Below are 17,611 nucleotides of genomic sequence, written 5' to 3'. Positions count from 1 at the left end.
TTATGCCATACGGTAACGAATTAATCCGACTCCACGAGTCGACCTAGGGTGTCGTACTGTGGTATCACATTGCCCTCGATGCCTTGCATTTTGCACAATTCCAAAAGCTGCTCTCTAGGCTCGGTCCCAAGCCAGTACCCCGTAAACAGCTGGGCTCCCACGTCATATGTCACTTTCCTTAGCTGCGGTGTTGCGGCCTTCCACTCTGGCTCCCGATCTTGTACCCATTTGCAAGGTTCACCCTCATGAGACGTAACTACATCAGAGGCTGGTATTTGACCCGCAAGGTACTGTCGGAAGATGGCCATGGCGTTGAGATCTTCAAGGCGCGATCCGAGTGCTTCATACGCGGAAAGGTCATTCGTGATTGTCAACGTTTCGAGCGTCGGAGGGAGATGTTTCGCTAGGTTTGGCGTATTATTCATACCAAACAGCACAGGGAATGAAGTAGTCAAAGTCGTGAGAACGGGGAAGTCGTGTAGTGGACCTAGACCTTCTCTTATAGGTTCCGCGGCGTCGGTTGGGAGGTCGTCGCTACCATCGTTATTATAGTGCTTGTAACGCACGGTCAGATCGGTAAGCGTGCCGCGTATATGCTGTAGTGTATCCTTCAAGATCGACAAACGGAGAGGTGGGTGGTCTGGATGCAAACAGCAATCGTAGTAGAAGACCTTGACGTTGGGCGTCTGCCTGAGCAGATACTGGATAGTGAGAGGGTCCATCGAAGAGGGAGTAAGACGGAGAGTCGTCAGTGTCTGCGACAGAGGAGGTGTCTCCAGTGGCCACTCGAATGAGCCGTCCACTCCATCTCCCTCGTCCCATAGTCCGCCATAGTTATCATAGTCGCCCTCTCTCAATGAGCACGTGATAAGGTCGAGCGATTCTATCGCCGGCAGATAGAAGAAGTGAAGTAGAGTCTCTTGCTCGCTCCAGAAACTACGCTCCCACGTTGCGGCCGCCCCCTCCGTCTCTTCCAAGGTAACGCACACGGTTTTCAACTTGGCGAACCATACTGGTTGTCCATCATCTGCTTCCGACGCTACAGCATTTTCCATGATGGCATACTTCATCATGGCAGGAAACCACCGATTACCCAAGAAGAATCCCCACTCCATAGTCAAGGATTCCAAATGCGCTTGACATATGCCGACGAGAAGTGCGATCAACATATGCTGCGCCTGTTGTCTCCAGCCATGGCCCCACGTCTGGAACCCTTCCTCTTTCACATGAGCCTTGAACATTTCATTCTCCCACTCTTTGCCACTCGCATCATACTCAAAGTCTGGGAAGATATCTCCGGCAACGTCTAAGTAGCCGTACTCAACACATCCCTTGGCGCAGAACCCCAATCTCTTGATCAGCTGGATGTATTTGGGCTTCTTGGTGAGCGTGCGGATCAGAGACTGTATTTTAGGCGCTTTCTCGGTTCTTCTTTGCATGCCGCGCTGCGGTCCTCTGGTTTCTTTTGAATAGGTGTTGTCCCACGTGAGAGTGATGGTGTGGTACGCTGCCGGTATGGCGACGGCGTGGAGGCTCTTGCATGTTTGGGCTAGGTTGATGATGGCGCGGCTACCAAGATCGGAGAGTATGAAATCGAGTAGTTCAGCAGGAAGCTCGGTGATTAATGCCATTCTGGTCTCTTCGAGAAAGAGCGAGGGCGAGGTATAGGCGTGAAGGAAGACGGAAGGTGCAGACTCGGATATAAGGGAATTAGGCAGCCGTGTCAGTGCGCGACTTCCAAAACGGGTCGCCTTGTTGACTCGCATAGTACGCTATCGTCATTCGTGATCGTGAGATCGTGTATCTATATCCCATATGCCCCTGCATCTTGCGAAATGTCTATAACGAAGATTTGTTCATATGCGGAAACACATGCCCTAGTCCACCACCTGGGTCCGTTTTCGTCTCGCTAGGACTCGCCCTTGACGCCGCATCGACTGTTGGCTGCAACTCGGTCGGAGAATCATCTTTGTCCTTATCATCCTCCTGCTTCCTTGCTAGCTTGTTATCGACGTGGTTCTCCAGCCATTTGTGTTCCGCTTGGTTCAACCTCAAACTCTCTTCCACGTCGCGCGTGAGCTTGTCGACCTCGTCTTCTAGCAACTCGTCGTGGCTCTTCTTGACTTCTTGCTTGGGTGCTACGGCTTCCTCCGCAGGCGCGGTTGTTGCCCAGAGCGCTTCCAGCTCGTCTGTCCACCCGCATGCCTCTGCCAACTTTCTCACACCACTATCGCAATCCTCCAGCAGCAGAACATCGTCTGGGCGTGTTCCCATATCGCCAACCCTCTCTGAGTTTATAAGCAGTCGCGGGGTCTCGTCTTCGCAAAGCTGCGGTAGCGAAGAGAACGGGGCCACGCTGAGCGACGTGCCCATGACTATGCACAGGTCGGCTTGGGCAGGAAGGCTTCGGTTGTCGAAGAATGCGGATGGCAACTGTTCTCCGAAGAAGACGATTTCGGGCTTGACGAGTCCGTCACATAACGAGTCGACGCAGCGAGGCACCGATTTGTTCTGGATGGCTTCGTTCATGCGCTCCTTTGGGTACGACTTCTTGCAGTCGATACAACATTGCCTGTCTCGAATCAGCATTGCGTGAAGCGTGTAGAAAAGAGCCTACTTACGTCGCAAAACTGCCATGAGCCTCTATTATCTTGTCGCCGGGGACTCCAGCTTCACGCTCCAAACAATCAATGTTCTGTGTGAACAGCTTCAGTAGCAGCCCTTTCTGATAGAGCAAGCTTATGAAGGAATGTGTTATCGTCGGCCTGAACTTTCCGGGGTATAGTTCTTGGGCGAGAGAGTAGAACGGCTCGGGCGTCTTGCGGAAGAAATCGATGTCGAAGACGGCTTCGGGGTACGGCAGATTCAGGCGAGCGAGATTAGCGTATAGACCGGTTTCTGGTGATCTGAAGTCTGGTATGCCTGCGGAAGTACTTATGCCCGCACCTGTCTTCCCAATGTCAGCACGCGTCTGACCATGCCAACGCGCTGTAACTCACCATGACGACAATCTTCTTCGCGCGCCCATCCTTTATGTATTGCGCAAGAGCCTCTAGAGTACGCGCCGATAAAGTCTGAGGTGGCGCATTCGGGTCTACAACCCGTGACTCGTCCTGCCCCATCCTGCCTCTTTTGCCTTTGCCCTTTCGACCTTTTTCAGCGTTGCGCCACGGCTTGTTCTGTTGCGCCTGTTGGCGGTGCGCTTTATGTTTGCGTCCTATTTTGAAAGATTTGAATGCGCGATTGTAATAACAAAGACGAGAAGAACGTGTGACTGTGATGGATAAGGCTGTGGGACGTATGGCAGGCGCGTATTGCATGCCGTGGTGGACGCCAGTGCCCCACGGAAATTATATCTCGGGAGTCCGGCGGAGGCGCTGCGTCATAGTCATGCAACGCCAGCGACGCCTCCTCACCAAATGCTCCCACCGACACCACACACCTCACGACTCACGGTGTCACGCAGTTTGTTGGAGTATTACTAATCGATATCTGATACCTCAATATATGTAAGCTACTTAAAACACGGCCCCAACTGATACAAGCATTCTTCATTGGGACAAGTCCCCGTTACCTCCTCGCCCGAGCAACTCACGTTCGCCACGACTTCCTTCCCATCAATCGCGTCTTTCACGTCCTTTAACCGGTTGTCTCGAGCGCTTCTCTCGACAGTTTCTCGAATAGCCATGCAATCAAATTTCCCCCGGTCTGTTATACCCGTGAACTTGAGCACGACCTTCATATGTGCGACTTCTTTCCCTTCTCCGTCCTTGACGCTCACTCGAACGTACTCGGGCGCGTTACACCATCTCAATATCTTCTTCCTCGCATTGAAGGAAAGGCAAAACTTTGGGTTGCAGCCAGGGCAAATCGTAGACTCCTGGTCGAACTTGTAACAATTCTTCTCATCCTCGCCACTCTTCTGGAAGGTATCTGCGATCTGAGCGATGAAGGCGTTCTGTAGCGACTTTCCGTCGTACTTGATCCCACCTTCGTTTTTACCCGGAATGTAGTCACTCTCAACGTTGACTTCAACGAAGTTCGTTTTCTTTTCCACGAAACCATTTTTGTCAGGGTACTCTATGTTGTCAAATTTGTCCTTCTTGGTTTTGCAGGTATCAGCGCCAGTTTTGTCGTCGTCGCAGCGGTTCTTGAGCGTATCGGTCAGGCCTTCGGATATGTAGCGACCGTACCATTGGCCGACGTGTTGGCGTTGGTTACTTATCTCGATTGAGAAGGTATACGGCTGAGGACCTGAAGTGGGACTCGGGGTGGGAGAGGGTAAGGTCGCCAAGGTAGTACTAGGAAAAGATGTCGATGTGCTGACTACATTGGACATAGAGATGAGGGTCGAGGAGGTAGTGGAAGTACTGTTCGACCAGGCTGACGAAGAGCTGGTGAGGACAGTCGGGGAAGTTGGGGTCAGCATTTGCGTTGGAGTCGTAGACGATGAGGTCGCTGTGGCGATGCTTGATGCTGGTGGTGGGCTGTATGTTACCCAGGTTGGTGGTTTGCTCGCTGGTAAGTCAGTTCAGCATTACACATTGGTCTTCTGAATGGCACTAACTTGCGCCCTTATTTCCTCCCGCGCTTCCTACGAGCAACGAAAAGCATGCTACGCCAGCGTAGTACTTCATCTTTGCAGTAGTCGAAGTTCGCATCATGGATCACTCAACTTCGAGGGTTGCGAAGATGCTGTGATGTGTCTTGAGAAGATATTGCGACCTGCCAGTTCAATGTCGCAACCCGTCAAGTTCGTTACGTGAAGTTGGTGGTCAGGAATGTATCGCTTGCTGCTCATCCATTCCATCATCGCGAAATCATTGATCAATGCCTCAGCGTCACGGACTTGACGCTGTAGAATCCGCATGGATGGATGGTTACGTCAATCTTCATTGGAGGGTGGAACTACCCCATTATCGCAAAAGCTAGAGCGAGTCTATCTGATAGACTTATTCGTATTCGAACGCCTCTGAAGCCTTCCGAGGTTGTCGTCACCCAGCTCAACCTGTGGACATGAAGAAGATACGACGAAGAGAAATACTCAAGTGCCCTTTCCCCCCTTGCTTAGGTACACTCGCAGAAACAAATCCTGCTAGGATGAGATCCGAAGGGTCAGAAGGGAACGGCCCTTCCGAGATCGCCGCGCGTCGAGTCATGGACACTACGCCCCGCCACTAGCTACACCACCGACCAAACTCTCGCACAAGTACAACAGCTATAACAAAACACCGCATCCTATAACGTCGGAATGTACTACAACAATGCGGTACAGCCCAAATTTCTCCAAGCTGGAAGTTCCTGTGGCCATCGTTGCTTGAATATTGGTAAGGGTTATGATTTATGACCTCCGCGCCTCACCGCTAGGTACATAAGCGCCCTAAAGCTATACCGGAAAAGGACTTCCTTTCTCCATCGTGGGAACGGTCCGAAGCACTGCGAGGTGGTTCCAATAGGCTCGGAGGTTTGGCACGTCGGCTGTCCCACTGAAACCGCGTATTAGCCGGCAGTTATGCTGGTCACTTCATTTCCTTTCGTTTGTGGTTGCGTTGCTCAAGGAGTATTGTATACGATTCTCGACCGACCAATTCTCTACAACACTTCATCCTACCAGCAAGTACTCACAAATCAGTTACCATGTCTCTCAAGGACAAAGTCATCGTCATCACCGGAGCTGCGTCAGGCATGGGCCTCGAAACCGCCCGCCTGTTTGCCAGCAAAGGCGCCAAACTCTCGCTCGCCGACGTACAAGAGAAACCATTGAAAGAGCTCGAGTGCGAGCTTCAGAAATCAGGTTCACAAGTTATGACCCAGGTCGTCGACGTGAGCAAGCGTGGCGACGTCGAAAGCTGGATCGCAGCCACAGTGGAAAGGTTCGGAAAGCTTGACGGTGCAGCCAACCTCGCAGGTGTAACTGGCCGACAAGGCGCCGTCGCCGGTATCGAAGAGGTAGAAGATGATGACTGGGACTTCGTCATGGCTGTGAATGTTACTGGGTTGAGAAACTGTTTGCGCGCTCAGGTGCCGCACATGAATGAGGGCAGTTCCATTGTCAACGCGGCCAGTATCCTGGGCATCATTGGCGCACCGAAACAGTTGGCATATTGCGCCTCTAAGCATGCCGTCGTCGGGATGACAAGAAGCGCAGCGAAAGAGTTGGGGCCGAAGAAGATTAGGGTCAACTGCTTCTGCCCGTAAGTCAACATATCAAAACCCAATTTGAAGGTATTAACGCGCTAACTCCGTCTAGGGGACCCGTTGATACACCGATGTTGAGGAAGGCATACGAGATTCGAGGCGCGCCAGTCGATTACTCATTCCTTCCACTGGGAAGGGAAGCACATCAAACGGAGATTCCGCCGCTTATCGAGTTTCTCATTTCGGATGCGTCTTCGTTCATGACTGGAACTGCCACGCCGATTGATGGTGGGTGGTACTGCTAGATTCAAGGCGAACTTTTATACATAGAGCCAGGCTTTTGAGTCGAGGTTCTTAGAGATGCGATACTTCTCTCTTTCGTACAGTATCTCCTCGCGTATTAGTCGCATGAAATGCAGGAGGTGTGGTTGGCTCGTCTTCTCTAGGTCGTTTCTGGGTCATCGCAGCTTTTGAGCCGATCAGATCAAGCCTAGTACGATATGGGTAGGTTGAATCAGGCGGAGAGGAAACGGATCGTAGCATTGAATAACGCGTTTCATCATTAAAATTACCAGCTGCAGATATATCAGCAATGTCTTCCCCCGAAGCCTGTACCCATGTCGCTCATGATCTATTGGTCTCCAACATGCAGCCCGTCCAAGTATCTAACAACCCGCATCACGTACGGGTCGCAATCATGAGACCAGGCTCCTTGGGGCCACCATGGGCTCACATCTCCGTCGCTCCAGAAAACCGAAATAACGAACCATGTTGAGGCCTCTCCTGTCCAGACATCGACGTGTGACCAAACTGCCGGATAAGGATCACCTCGAAAGTCTGAGCAAACCAGCTCAGCGGTCTTGAGTCGTGTGTTGAACTGACCTTGATAGCGCAATTGCTCGAGCCAGTCGACCACCGAGACATAAGGCGCCGTAATTGTGACATGTTCGAGCGAGCGAGGGAGCAACTGGTGTATAGGGACGGATTGATGCTGCTGCCCCAGGACACCAAAGTCAGCGCCGAGAAGTATCATTTGCGGAAGAGATAGCAGGGTCAGCGCTTGGAAAGCACAGAAGCTAGAGAATGGGCTGACGTAGTGCAGAAAACTCGAGTCAAGGTCTTTATATACATCAATCCACAACCTGGTTAGAGTTTGTGATAGTGAGCTTATCCGCTTTAGTACCACGTCTGCGTGGCCTTCTCCCGGTGTTCCGATTATGTTAATATTCTCGTGGTAGCGATCCGACTCCTCGTCATCTTCTGCAAAGCTGTAGTCTGGGTTGTACCATTGGTTGTTGAGGTATAGCTTGACTTCGCGCAAGCTGGGATATAGATTGGAGGAAACAAAGCAGTCTTCGAGTGCCCGACACGAATCGATAGCATTCGGGCTCAGCAATAAAGTAGAGACTTCCAATACAATGTTCTGCACATTAATACCGGGCGATGGTATTTCGTTCTGGGTCTGCGCTCGTTTGAGATCAGGACGGCGGCACTCGTGTGATATCTCGAGGGTCTGCAGTTCCGGTAAGAAAATCCAGCTCGATGCTATATCGTAACCGAGATAATACAGAGTCTGTAAGCGACACAATCCAGGAATGGCGGTGAGATCGAGTGGTAGAAGAGCGGCCGAGTCGGAAGTCTCCTCAAGGTATCCGAAGAGCCCTTCCAGGGGTTGACAACGGTAGCGATAGTAGCTATCATAAGTGGAAGCGGTAGTGAAGCCAGCGTTAGACAGGAGTTCAATAGTCAGGTTTCGCAACTTAGGGACGATTGTGAGTATGAGGCCCGTCCACGCTATGCCATCGCCTGCTTTCAACCGGCGCATCCAATCCTCAACGCGATTGGCCCAGGGAGCACTATGGAGGCCAATCTCTCGAAGACAGCCGGCAGCAAGGCTCATAGCGTCGGGATGAACGATGAATTCAGCACCGCCCTTCGATGCTGATACTGAAAACAGACGGACTTTCGAAGCCAACCGAGGGTGATGAAGCAGTGTTTGAGCAAATGTGAAGACGCGATTTCTCATAGCGATGGGATTCTGATAATCCTCGCTGTAGGGTCTTCCTATCACGGGTGCCTCGTACAGTATGTCTTCTGCGGTGCTCAAGAGCTTTCGGCATGTCGATGCTAGACTGTAAAGATCGGACTGGGAAAGGTAACGGGTAATGGAAAGCAGGAGCTCGGATGGTAGACCCTCGAGGTTCGGCATCATTCCCGAAGTTTTGTTGCCAGAGATTGGTGTCTTGGTATCGAATGGCGAAGCGGATGGAGTCGATGAGAGGTATTATGCGTCACTCCCGATGCGTTATCTCGCCTGGGCGAGAACCCATTCGTTAGTGCTGGAGCCTGGGTGCTCCTCACTGGTGCACGTACTGATCATTGTGCGACCAGCGTTGCCTTCCATTACTTTCACTTGGTGTGTGACGTGCAAATGTTCAATTAGCCGCTGCTTCTTTAGTTGACCCCCTTCGTGTCAACTGATCGTGTACCTCCGCGCTCATCCACCAAAACGCACACTGCAAACTCTCCACACCATGTATCCTCCAGGCCTTTCGCGCTTCGAGATTTTACCCAACGAGCTCAAGCTTCTTATCATCAATCACATCGACACCCGCAGCCAAGCTTCTTTAGCGCGTGTATCGAAGACCATCCACCCTGTTGTCGAAGAAGTGCTCTACAAAATGATATGGATCGAGAAGCCAAACAGCCAGAAGATCGTATTCCCTATTGCGAGCTTCGTAAGAACAATCCTATCGCGCCCTGACTTAGCGCATAAAGTAAAGCAGGTTACCGTAGGGGTCAGTGGATTACAAGTCTATGCCGATCTGAACATTGAAGACCTTATAGGCTTCAACGTATAATCCATCTTCACGACCCCGCACGTTGAGATAAGTAGGATAACAAAACCAACGCACCACATTCCTCACGCGTTCTGGACTAGTTGTTCGGAAGATCCTGATAGATGACGAGGAGGCGGTTATGGGGAGTGGTAAACGGCCATATGGTTGGGAGAGTGCTTTCATGATCTGTATTTTCTGGCTCTTCTCCATCATTATCGTACAATACCATCTCCTCACCCCAGCCACCTTCTTCACCAACGACTCAGACATGAACCTCACGCCCTGGGCTCCTTCCCACCAATCTGATCACTCTCCCTAACAAAACCCCCCTTCCCCTGCCCAGGCCGAATAACCTGTCCCTGATTCTCCTGTTCCGCAGCCCACTTCTTCAGCGTATCCAACCCCACACTCTTCAATGCGCTCTCATGCGTCGACTCAAGTTTGACCTTAGGCACCTCACCAATCCCCTTATCCGCAGCGCTCTTCCACGACGAAGCTTCGAGGCAGTATCTTTGTCCTGGCCCCACACCAGCTTTTCGCAGGTCGGTACCGTTCGAGGTGGAGAAGTCTAGGAAGCTGTTGGTGAGGATCGCGGCGATGGGGTTGCTGCTTGTGCACATTCCGGCGTTGATGGTGGAGGGGAGGTTCGAGGGGGTTTTGGACTCGGCGGAGTGCTTGTGGAGGGGTGCGCTGAAGACTGCGCTGTGTTAGCTAGTTGATCATGATGGGAGTGTAGAGATGAGTTGACGTGCCGTTCTTTTGAGTGACGTCCATCTTTCCTTGCTGGTTCTTGCCTGACATCTTGAGAAGTGTCTATTGAGGTTTGCGAAGTTTCAAGAGTTTAGGATGTGGTTGTAATCTGGAAGGAATGCTTGCTGCTGTGGTATAGTTGAAGATTTGGTGAACGCTGGAATTGGTATGCAGTTGCTGGATGTAAGTAACAATACGATACGCTTGACGTCAATCGACGCCTTTGTTCCTGCATTTCTACGCTTTACTCGCTTCGCTCAAGGCACGATCCAACAATGATGCCTCCATTACCTCCTCCGATGAATGTCTTGACGTCAGCGATATCTAAGCGTCAGAGCGTATTTTGACGTCGTAGCATTGTTCCATTCGCAGTGTAGATGCATATGTAAAGACAGACTTCCTTTTTGGAGCTGAGCGCCTGGACAGATGTAGTCGCATACTGTGGTTGGAGATTCCTTCCTCAGACACCCTTTCAACACAACCCATGAGTTTGCGCTAGTTCCAATCGATACTAGCGACATCTTCCCATCCCCCGACCGTGCGCATGCATACACACCCACCTTGCACTGCATTTAGAACCACCACACCACAGTAGTAGTACTGCATACGCATTTATTCACCCACCTCCCCATGGTCACACCGCTCCTCCAAACTCTGGGTCCTTCTGCTCGTCACTTCGGCCGCGCAACACAATACTTGGCAAGCATCACACTGTTACAAGTCGGCCTTTCACAACCACCGACATGCCGACAGCAGCCTGTGCACTCGCCCAAACGCTCACTCCCTCACTGAACCATGGCCATCGGCCAAATGCAGAACTAGCACACAGCCTCGCACACGTGCTCAAATGCCATGGCCTCCGTCACCGAACGCGAAAGTGACGGTGACCCAAGTCAGCCAGTCCTGTTCTCTTTTGACCGAGAACAGGCCGCATGATGGCAAGTGCCACGCCGTCATTTGCCTCATGAACTTAACAGATTAGCCACGGCTAGAGGAATCGATTATGAGTGGGGACGACGGCTCCATCTGAGTCGTTTGGGAAATGACGTCGACCTCGTCATTTCTATCGTGCCGCGTTCTGTTGCCAATTCCTCATCTCACGACGAGCGTTTGGCGAACACACATAGTAGTCCGCCGGCAGTTTAGCGAAGAGGATCAATAACGGTGTGGGAAGGTACAGGGCACATGCCTGCACGAGCACTTCAAACCCCTCAAGGGAAGGAAGAACGCATAGCCAGTTCAATGCAGCTGCAGGTCGATCGCAAACGTAGTGCATGACCTTTTTGAAAGAAGAATTCAAAAAACAAAACCTATAACGGCGGTCACGAACGACGATCTTGCGGCATTGATGCGGATGTAGTGTATGTGCGAAAAACGCAAATGTTCGCATGATCGCAATTGCTGGAATGTCAATTGCGGGGAAAATTACTGCAAGAACTAAACTGACTTGCATGAAGTAGGAGGAAGAAACGCAGGTTGACGTCGCGGATGGCTGCATGCCAATCTAGGCCCTTAGGCACGACGATCCGGGGAAATGCGCGGGCACGATGGTGTTGGACTGCATTCGACCCACGCGTGATTGAACGTGCTTATATGAATTATCTGTCTATCAATGCAATCGAACATGCTAGGCTGATGTCGATGTCCAATCATGCCTTGTATGCGCAAGAATCGAGCCTCAAAGCCTCTTCTCCCTCTGCCACTTCTTGTCAAGAAACGCTAATCCTCCGTGTGTCATGTACCTTGGTTCAGCGCATCGGAAGGTTGATCTGTTATCCAGCCTCGTCGACCAAGAAAGAAACCGAACAGGCCTGCAGCCTACATTAACCTAAAAGTCTACAAGATAGGTAACCCAGCGTCGATGTAGGCCCTAGACCTGTTCGGTGTTTTTCTCATAAATAAGGTGCAGCCACCGCAGCTATCTAGCCTTGCAGCCTCTGCCGAATCTCAGCGACGACGTTCCGTATGCGCGGTTCCTTGACCTTTTGCTCGGCGCGGGTGATGGCATCGCCTATCTGTAGAATGTCTCTACCAGCCTCGCAGAAGTCTGGACCTAAGCACAGCAAAGTGCCTGTAGCCACGAGCGCGCGATATACAGCCTCGGAATCGGTAGCTGTAGTGAGAATCTTGGATAGATCGTCGAGCAAAGAAAGCGCACGGTCCGCGTTGTTCTCGGAGTTTAGCAGTACCGAGTAGTTGATATATAGTGTAGTGAGCGCGATGATCAAGTTTCGGTTCGTCGATGCTAAGAAGGGCGAGACCAGTGGGTGGATGTTATCAAACTCTGTGCTGGCAAGTAATCGTCCCTTTTCTGTTTGGAGCAGATTGCTGAGACACCGTATAGCCATCATTGTGTTGTTGGGCGGTGAGGATTCCGTGAAAACCCCTGATTCGATAAGGTTTGGTAACAGACTTTGCTCAGGCGACACTAAAAAGGCTGCCGGTTCCTCGAAAGCAAGGACAAGCCGTAGCAAATCTAAGGCGGGCAGACGCTTCTCTGCCGGCCACTGCGTTGCGGCTTTGACAAGGAGCTCCACGCCTGTAATGTCAATGCCCTTGCCATTTCCCTGCTCCAATGCCGTGACGGTCGCATTCAGCTGCTCCACGTCGGGCGGATTCAGCGAGATGCCCTTCTGTCCATCGGCCACAAGGGCCTCGTTGAACTCGGTAAGTTTCTTGAAAATGATCTTGTGGTTTCCTGTCGTGATGGGCAGGTAGTCCTTTTGCGGGAGTATCTTAGCGGCCGGAGGTGCGGGTGGAGGCTGGGTCGCGACTTGATTGGCGTCGCCGGGCCGATACCGTGCTTCTGAGCCCCACGGGTCCGTTCCCTGCGCACTACTCTGACCTAGCGTAGCACCCTGTGTGTTCTGAATAATGAAGTTGGCGACTTGGTCGAGGTACGTGAGCGGCAGCTCGTTGTCTTCGATGAACTTGCGCGCAGCTTCGTAGTGGTTCTGGTTGAGGTTGTAGGGTAGCTTCAGTGGAGGCTTGCCATCTTCGATATCGACGTCGAAGACGTAGTCGTACTCTTTGCCAGCGTGCGAGATCTTGCGTCCGCCGCTGCCCGCCGAGTCGACAACAGTGCCAACATTTACCCACTGATTGGCGGCTGCAGACCACTGGTATGCGGACACGTTGCCATTCATCTCCTTGATCATCTGGACCTGGCCCTCCTTGGTGCCGGAACGCTGTGTAAGGAACTCAGGGCCGGGCAATTGCTCCTTGTTGATGTCTCCCACCGTTTGCTGTGGTATCGAAGAGCCCTTGACATCGTCGTTGAATTGCTGGATCTCGGTTTCAGCAGCGTAGCGGGACTGGTCACGGGTAAAGACGCGCGCAAGCTTATCGCTCGCGCCAGTGACGATGTCGCCGTTCTCACCGCATACAGCTACTGTCCATACGGAGATGGCTGGGTGTGTGATGGTCTGGATGCACTGATTGTTTTCCCATATGCGCACCGTCCGGTCTTCACCGGCACTCACCAGGCCACCATTGGGAAGAACGGCAAGGGAATAGATAAAGTTCTCGTGACCGTGTAGCTCAGCCACCTGTTGTCCGTTGAGTGTCCACAACCGGATGACGGCGTCGTTGCCAGCGGAAGCGAACTGGGCACCAGAGGGATGATCCGGAGGCAATCGGCAGAGAGCGCGCACGACTTCGGGTGCTTGTATTGACCGCACCGGGGACGTGGAGCCTGTAGTGTGGAATATGCGGATTTGCTGGTCTGCGCAGCCGGTGATGATGGTGTTGCTGTCGTAGGCGAGGACGGCCCATACAGAGGCAGAGTGTCCCTGCAGCACTGTAGATTCGCCCCACTTGCCCACTTCCCACAGCCGTGCCTCCATGTCCCAGCTGCCGCTGACAATGTATTTGCCGTCCTCGCTGACATCCAGCGCGCACACATTGTTGCCATGTCCGATCAGAAGAGCGTCGGCGTCGTCGTCGAGGTTCTTGGTGGGCCGCCGTACGTCGATGATTTGGTCCTTGCCGCCCGATACGACAAGGCCTTCGGGGAACGAGGACGAGGGTGGAACGATAGCGAGGGAGTTGACGAACTCTTTGCCGTGCGTCTTGATGGTGCTGTCCCATATCGGTGGGCTTTGTGACTGCTGTGCCCAGACGCGTACTGTGAAGTCTCGCGACGCAGAGACAATGGAGGAGGGAGATGGGAATGCTACGCTGCGGACCTGTTGGTGGTGTAAGCCGTTGCTCTGCACAGTCTAGTAGTTAAATTTTGGTTATAGAGAAAGCTGCACGTACGTCGTCTTCGTGGCCGCGCAGAGTGGCTGATAACTTGAAGTCGGCCATAGTTGGGCCAGGGCGGGGTTGCTGGCTGGTGGTGGTGGTTGGCTTAGCAATAGAAGGGAGAAAAAAATAAAGTCTATGTCGCAGTGAGAGACGCGCACATCAAGCTCAAGGTGAGTGAACTCGTCCAAATTGCGACTGTCTGACGTTGTGCGTGTTTACAGCGAGTTGCTTGTCCCAGAGCTCGGTGATTGTCGACGTCAGCCTTTCGCGAGACAACCGAAGCACCCATGTCACTTTCGCATTATGTCAGCCTCGCGTGCTCCATTGCTCCTGCCGTGCCCATTGTAACTTCTTCACTTTCCAACACAAGACCATGTTCACGCTTGACGATTTTCTTTAAGATTTTCTTTCCTTTTTACATACGGACAAGCATCAGCATCTCACGTGTCGCTTGGCCTCAGGTACTCGTACGAGTGGCTTGCGGCTGAGCACCTGCCCAGGTGCTCTACGAAGCCAATAGCGTCAGCTTCAGCTTCCGCATGTCTGGTCATACGCATCTAGCTTAACGTTCATCTCATCACGATCTTAGATTCCCTTCCATCAGTCTGGTACGTGGTCGCGGCCAATGTCGCTTCCGTGTTGCTGTCACGGAAGACTGAGTCTCAGCTTTCGGCGTCCGCGTAGTGTCTGGCTAGACGGCTCGTTCCACACCACCAACCTTCTCGTATGCGCTTCCATACACTCTGGCCTCGATGATTCCCAATTGTTCGTTCCAGTACGGAATCGTGGGGTCGCAGCAACGCATTAACTGTCATCTGTCTTTCTACGCATGCAAAGATCTCCCATCGGAGACCTGTCGGCTTTTGAAACCGGGGTAGGGCATCTTGACCGAACATACTTTTCTAAAGGTGTATTGAGACGAGGATATGTAGCAACATTTACAGTTTCCTAGGAGAAGCACAACATTCGTTCGTGATCCCGCATCGCACTCTCTGGTACGCGTCGTGGCGTCCCAAAGAAGCACGGATCGCCGGTGGTGGGCCCAGAACCTCCCCCCACCAGATTTCCTGCCAAACGTCAAAGTCTTGGTCGTTCGGTCGTGGTGCAACACCGGCTTGAGGTTTCCCATGCCATCGCAGCCTGCTCCCCACACATCCTGGACGGAATCCTCCGCCCCGCCTCTTGGCCGCCCGTCTCCATAACGGAGAGCGGCCTTCGCGTTTCGCCGACCGTCTGGAGTCCGTCAGTACCAACGGTAGCCTTTCATGCGCAGGGCAAATGATTTCCCTGGTCTCCCGGACTTCCCTGGTCAGTTGACTCTAGCTGCTCTGCTTTGCCGCTTAGTTGACATGCCCTGCGCCTCGCATCCACCATGGCTCGCGTTCGGCATTGTGCTGCAGCCACTAGAGCCTTAGCTCTTCGCGTGACATTGCTTACCCTGCCTTTCCACGATGCGCTTGCAGAAGACCGCCCTGTTTGTTCTAGCCCAGCCCGCGCTACACTTGCGCCAAGCCACTGAGTCCTCTGGACGAAGCGATGCGTGTCAGCTCAAATCTTGCGCTGCCTGCGAGCGATGGGAGACCCTGTGACTTGCCTAGATGCGGTCCATGCAACCGCCCATGTCACTGAATTTGAATGCGCCGTCCAGGACTGACGCCAGCGTGCCATGGCTGGAGACGGCTGCATGCCTACAAGAGCGCCAGTAGCCCTCCTTTCTTGCCTTACACTCCGCTTTCACCTCGATCTGCAATACCCAACTACGCTCTCTACAAGCATTGAGCAATCAGCAATCTCGCCATATATACAATCATCTGAATCGCCAACAGCATAAAATTGCCTGTTTCCGGCGATCTCGGTACCCTTGACTCAGCCTATCCAGTCTCTCGGATTCGCGCGGCGCCTCCGTGATCAGCGCCCGAACCCTACGTACCCCTACGCGTTCTTGCGTAAGGTCAAAATCGTCACACCTGTGGCCGTTGTCCTTTTGTTTTTAACGGCAGGGTCCTACGAGCATCTGCCTCAAGAAGCCTTCCTCTGCCCGCAAAACCTTTCGAGTATCAGCAACAACCTTCTCACACTCCTACCTTGACTCTCACACAACACCTTCACACAATGGACGCACCAATGATCGAGCTCAAGTCGGCCCTGGCCTCGTAAGTTACATCCTTCTGTCCCTCCAACCCAGCTAAGTCTGTTAGACTGTTTGCATGCGGACAATACTCAGATCTGACCATTGTTTGTGGCGCCAAAAGATACTCAGTACACCGTATCCTCCTCGCAACAAGATCCACCTTCTTCGAGGGAGCCTGCCGCAATGGCTTCAGGGAAGCAGAAACCGGAGTGGTTGACCTCAGCGAAGATGACGCAGAAGCTGTTGAACACATGGTGCACTGTACGTATTGCATGAGGCGATGGGACCCTAGACTGTGCTAAAGCTTTCTAGACTTCTACCACATGGACTATCTCACCAAGAAGTCACTCTCGCGCCGATCCTCACAACGATCGAACCGACCTACCTCTCTACGATCATCGATTACCAAGAGGAGAAGCCCCCCAAAGAAGCTGAACCTGGCCCAAGTCGAAGACCCGCTCCTTGCACTTATGGCAGCAACCAACAACTCAATGCCGCTGACTCCTCCCGCCGACGAGCCAATGTTTCAAAGCATCGATGCATCCTCCAAGCTGCCCGACACGCCGATGGCCGATCAGTTCTTCGAGGATGATGATCTGGAAAGCGAGCAATCAGAGACTGAGTTCGACATTGAGACGACACATCTCATCACACATGCCAAGGTCTACGCCATCGCTGAGAAGTAAGTAGTACCATTCTCTCGTCATTGTTTACTTTTCTACGTTTTGCCTGAATGCGCGCTGCGATTTGCGGGGTTGCTTCATCTGCGCCTGCAGCTCTACCTCCCATGACTGGGGTGTGTAGCGCGTGGCACGGCGGTTGAAACGCCGACAAACTCCGCCATATGCGTCACCGGCACTCTACCTCGCCAATCGCACCCCGCGCTGTACACCCCACTGTACCTTTGCATACACAGCCCTTTCGTCTGTTTTTCTTGTGTACGATTTCAAGATGCACCAATTACCTACTATGGTCCTTGGGCCTCCATGGCTGCATCTTCGAAACAGTCCGCGTCAGCGTACTACTACTCCCTCTCCAATCACGCACCCATCTTCCATCACACCTCCTTTGGAACTTGCTTGCTAACGGTTTATGGCAGGTATGGCATTGCAGGCTTGAAAGCGCTTGCGCGTAGCAAATTTGCAGAGGAGGTTGACCTGCACCTCAGCAGTGCCGACTTCCCAGAGGCCTGCCAAGAGGCGTACGAGTCTACCTACCACACTGACCGTGGTCTGCGAGACGTCATCATCCAGACCTTCCGTGCCAACCCCAGCCTGTCGCTGCGACCCGATGTCGAAATGGCCGTGCGAGAAACACCAGGTCTTGCTTTCGAACTCTTCCGTATGGCGAGCGGACTTCCTGTCTCTTCCTGAAGGGAATTCCATCACAGTCGTTCCCGCATCGACCCAATCATCGCTGCCCCGCAGTGTGCACGAGTATCTGCATCGCCGCTGCAAGCATACGACTCAACTCTATGTTGAATCTCGTCATCTATCTGTGTAGA

The 17,611-nt window shown here is 52.6% G+C and overlaps 6 protein-coding genes across 6 annotated transcripts; 2 read left to right on the top strand and 4 right to left on the bottom strand.

Moving 5' to 3' along the window:
- Nucleotides 1-20: 20 nt before the first annotated feature.
- Nucleotides 21-1,631, bottom strand: J4E87_001425 (uncharacterized protein; the record flags this gene model as incomplete). Its single annotated transcript, XM_049373069.1, has 1 exon — nt 21-1,631. The coding sequence occupies one exon, from the start codon at nt 1,629-1,631 to the stop codon at nt 21-23; it is 1,611 nt and encodes a 536-aa protein (XP_049237727.1).
- A 208-nt stretch (nt 1,632-1,839) lies between these two features.
- On the bottom strand, nt 1,840-4,637 carry J4E87_001424 (uncharacterized protein; the record flags this gene model as incomplete). The annotated part of the gene is made up of 6 exons (XM_049373068.1): nt 1,840-2,572; nt 2,622-2,950; nt 3,000-3,188; nt 3,596-4,254; nt 4,328-4,476; nt 4,633-4,637. 6 exons carry the CDS (start codon nt 4,635-4,637, stop codon nt 1,840-1,842), a joined length of 2,064 nt encoding a protein of 687 aa, XP_049237726.1.
- Nucleotides 4,638-5,637: 1,000 nt separating this feature from the next.
- Nucleotides 5,638-6,443, top strand: J4E87_001423 (uncharacterized protein; the record flags this gene model as incomplete). Its single annotated transcript, XM_049373067.1, has 2 exons — nt 5,638-6,194; nt 6,251-6,443. The coding sequence occupies 2 exons, from the start codon at nt 5,638-5,640 to the stop codon at nt 6,441-6,443; spliced, it is 750 nt and encodes a 249-aa protein (XP_049237725.1).
- A 2,810-nt stretch (nt 6,444-9,253) lies between these two features.
- J4E87_001422 (uncharacterized protein) lies at nt 9,254-9,779 on the bottom strand (the record flags this gene model as incomplete). The annotated part of the gene is made up of 2 exons (XM_049373066.1): nt 9,254-9,680; nt 9,727-9,779. 2 exons carry the CDS (start codon nt 9,777-9,779, stop codon nt 9,254-9,256), a joined length of 480 nt encoding a protein of 159 aa, XP_049237724.1.
- A 1,871-nt stretch (nt 9,780-11,650) lies between these two features.
- Nucleotides 11,651-14,036, bottom strand: J4E87_001421 (uncharacterized protein; the record flags this gene model as incomplete). Its single annotated transcript, XM_049373065.1, has 2 exons — nt 11,651-13,915; nt 13,989-14,036. 2 exons carry the CDS (start codon nt 14,034-14,036, stop codon nt 11,651-11,653), a joined length of 2,313 nt encoding a protein of 770 aa, XP_049237723.1.
- Nucleotides 14,037-16,088: 2,052 nt separating this feature from the next.
- Nucleotides 16,089-17,480, top strand: J4E87_001420 (uncharacterized protein; the record flags this gene model as incomplete). Its single annotated transcript, XM_049373064.1, has 4 exons — nt 16,089-16,129; nt 16,175-16,368; nt 16,420-16,789; nt 17,207-17,480. The coding sequence occupies 4 exons, from the start codon at nt 16,089-16,091 to the stop codon at nt 17,478-17,480; spliced, it is 879 nt and encodes a 292-aa protein (XP_049237722.1).
- Between the last annotated feature and the right edge of the window lie 131 nt (nt 17,481-17,611).

Source organism: Alternaria ethzedia (assembly GCF_023757985.1).
Source record: "Alternaria ethzedia strain BMP 0044 chromosome Unknown scaffold_2, whole genome shotgun sequence".
NCBI classification, from domain to species: Eukaryota; Fungi; Ascomycota; class Dothideomycetes; order Pleosporales; family Pleosporaceae; genus Alternaria; species Alternaria ethzedia.
The sequence above is the reverse complement of the archived record's forward strand: the minus strand, read 5'-3'. Positions and strand labels throughout refer to the sequence as shown.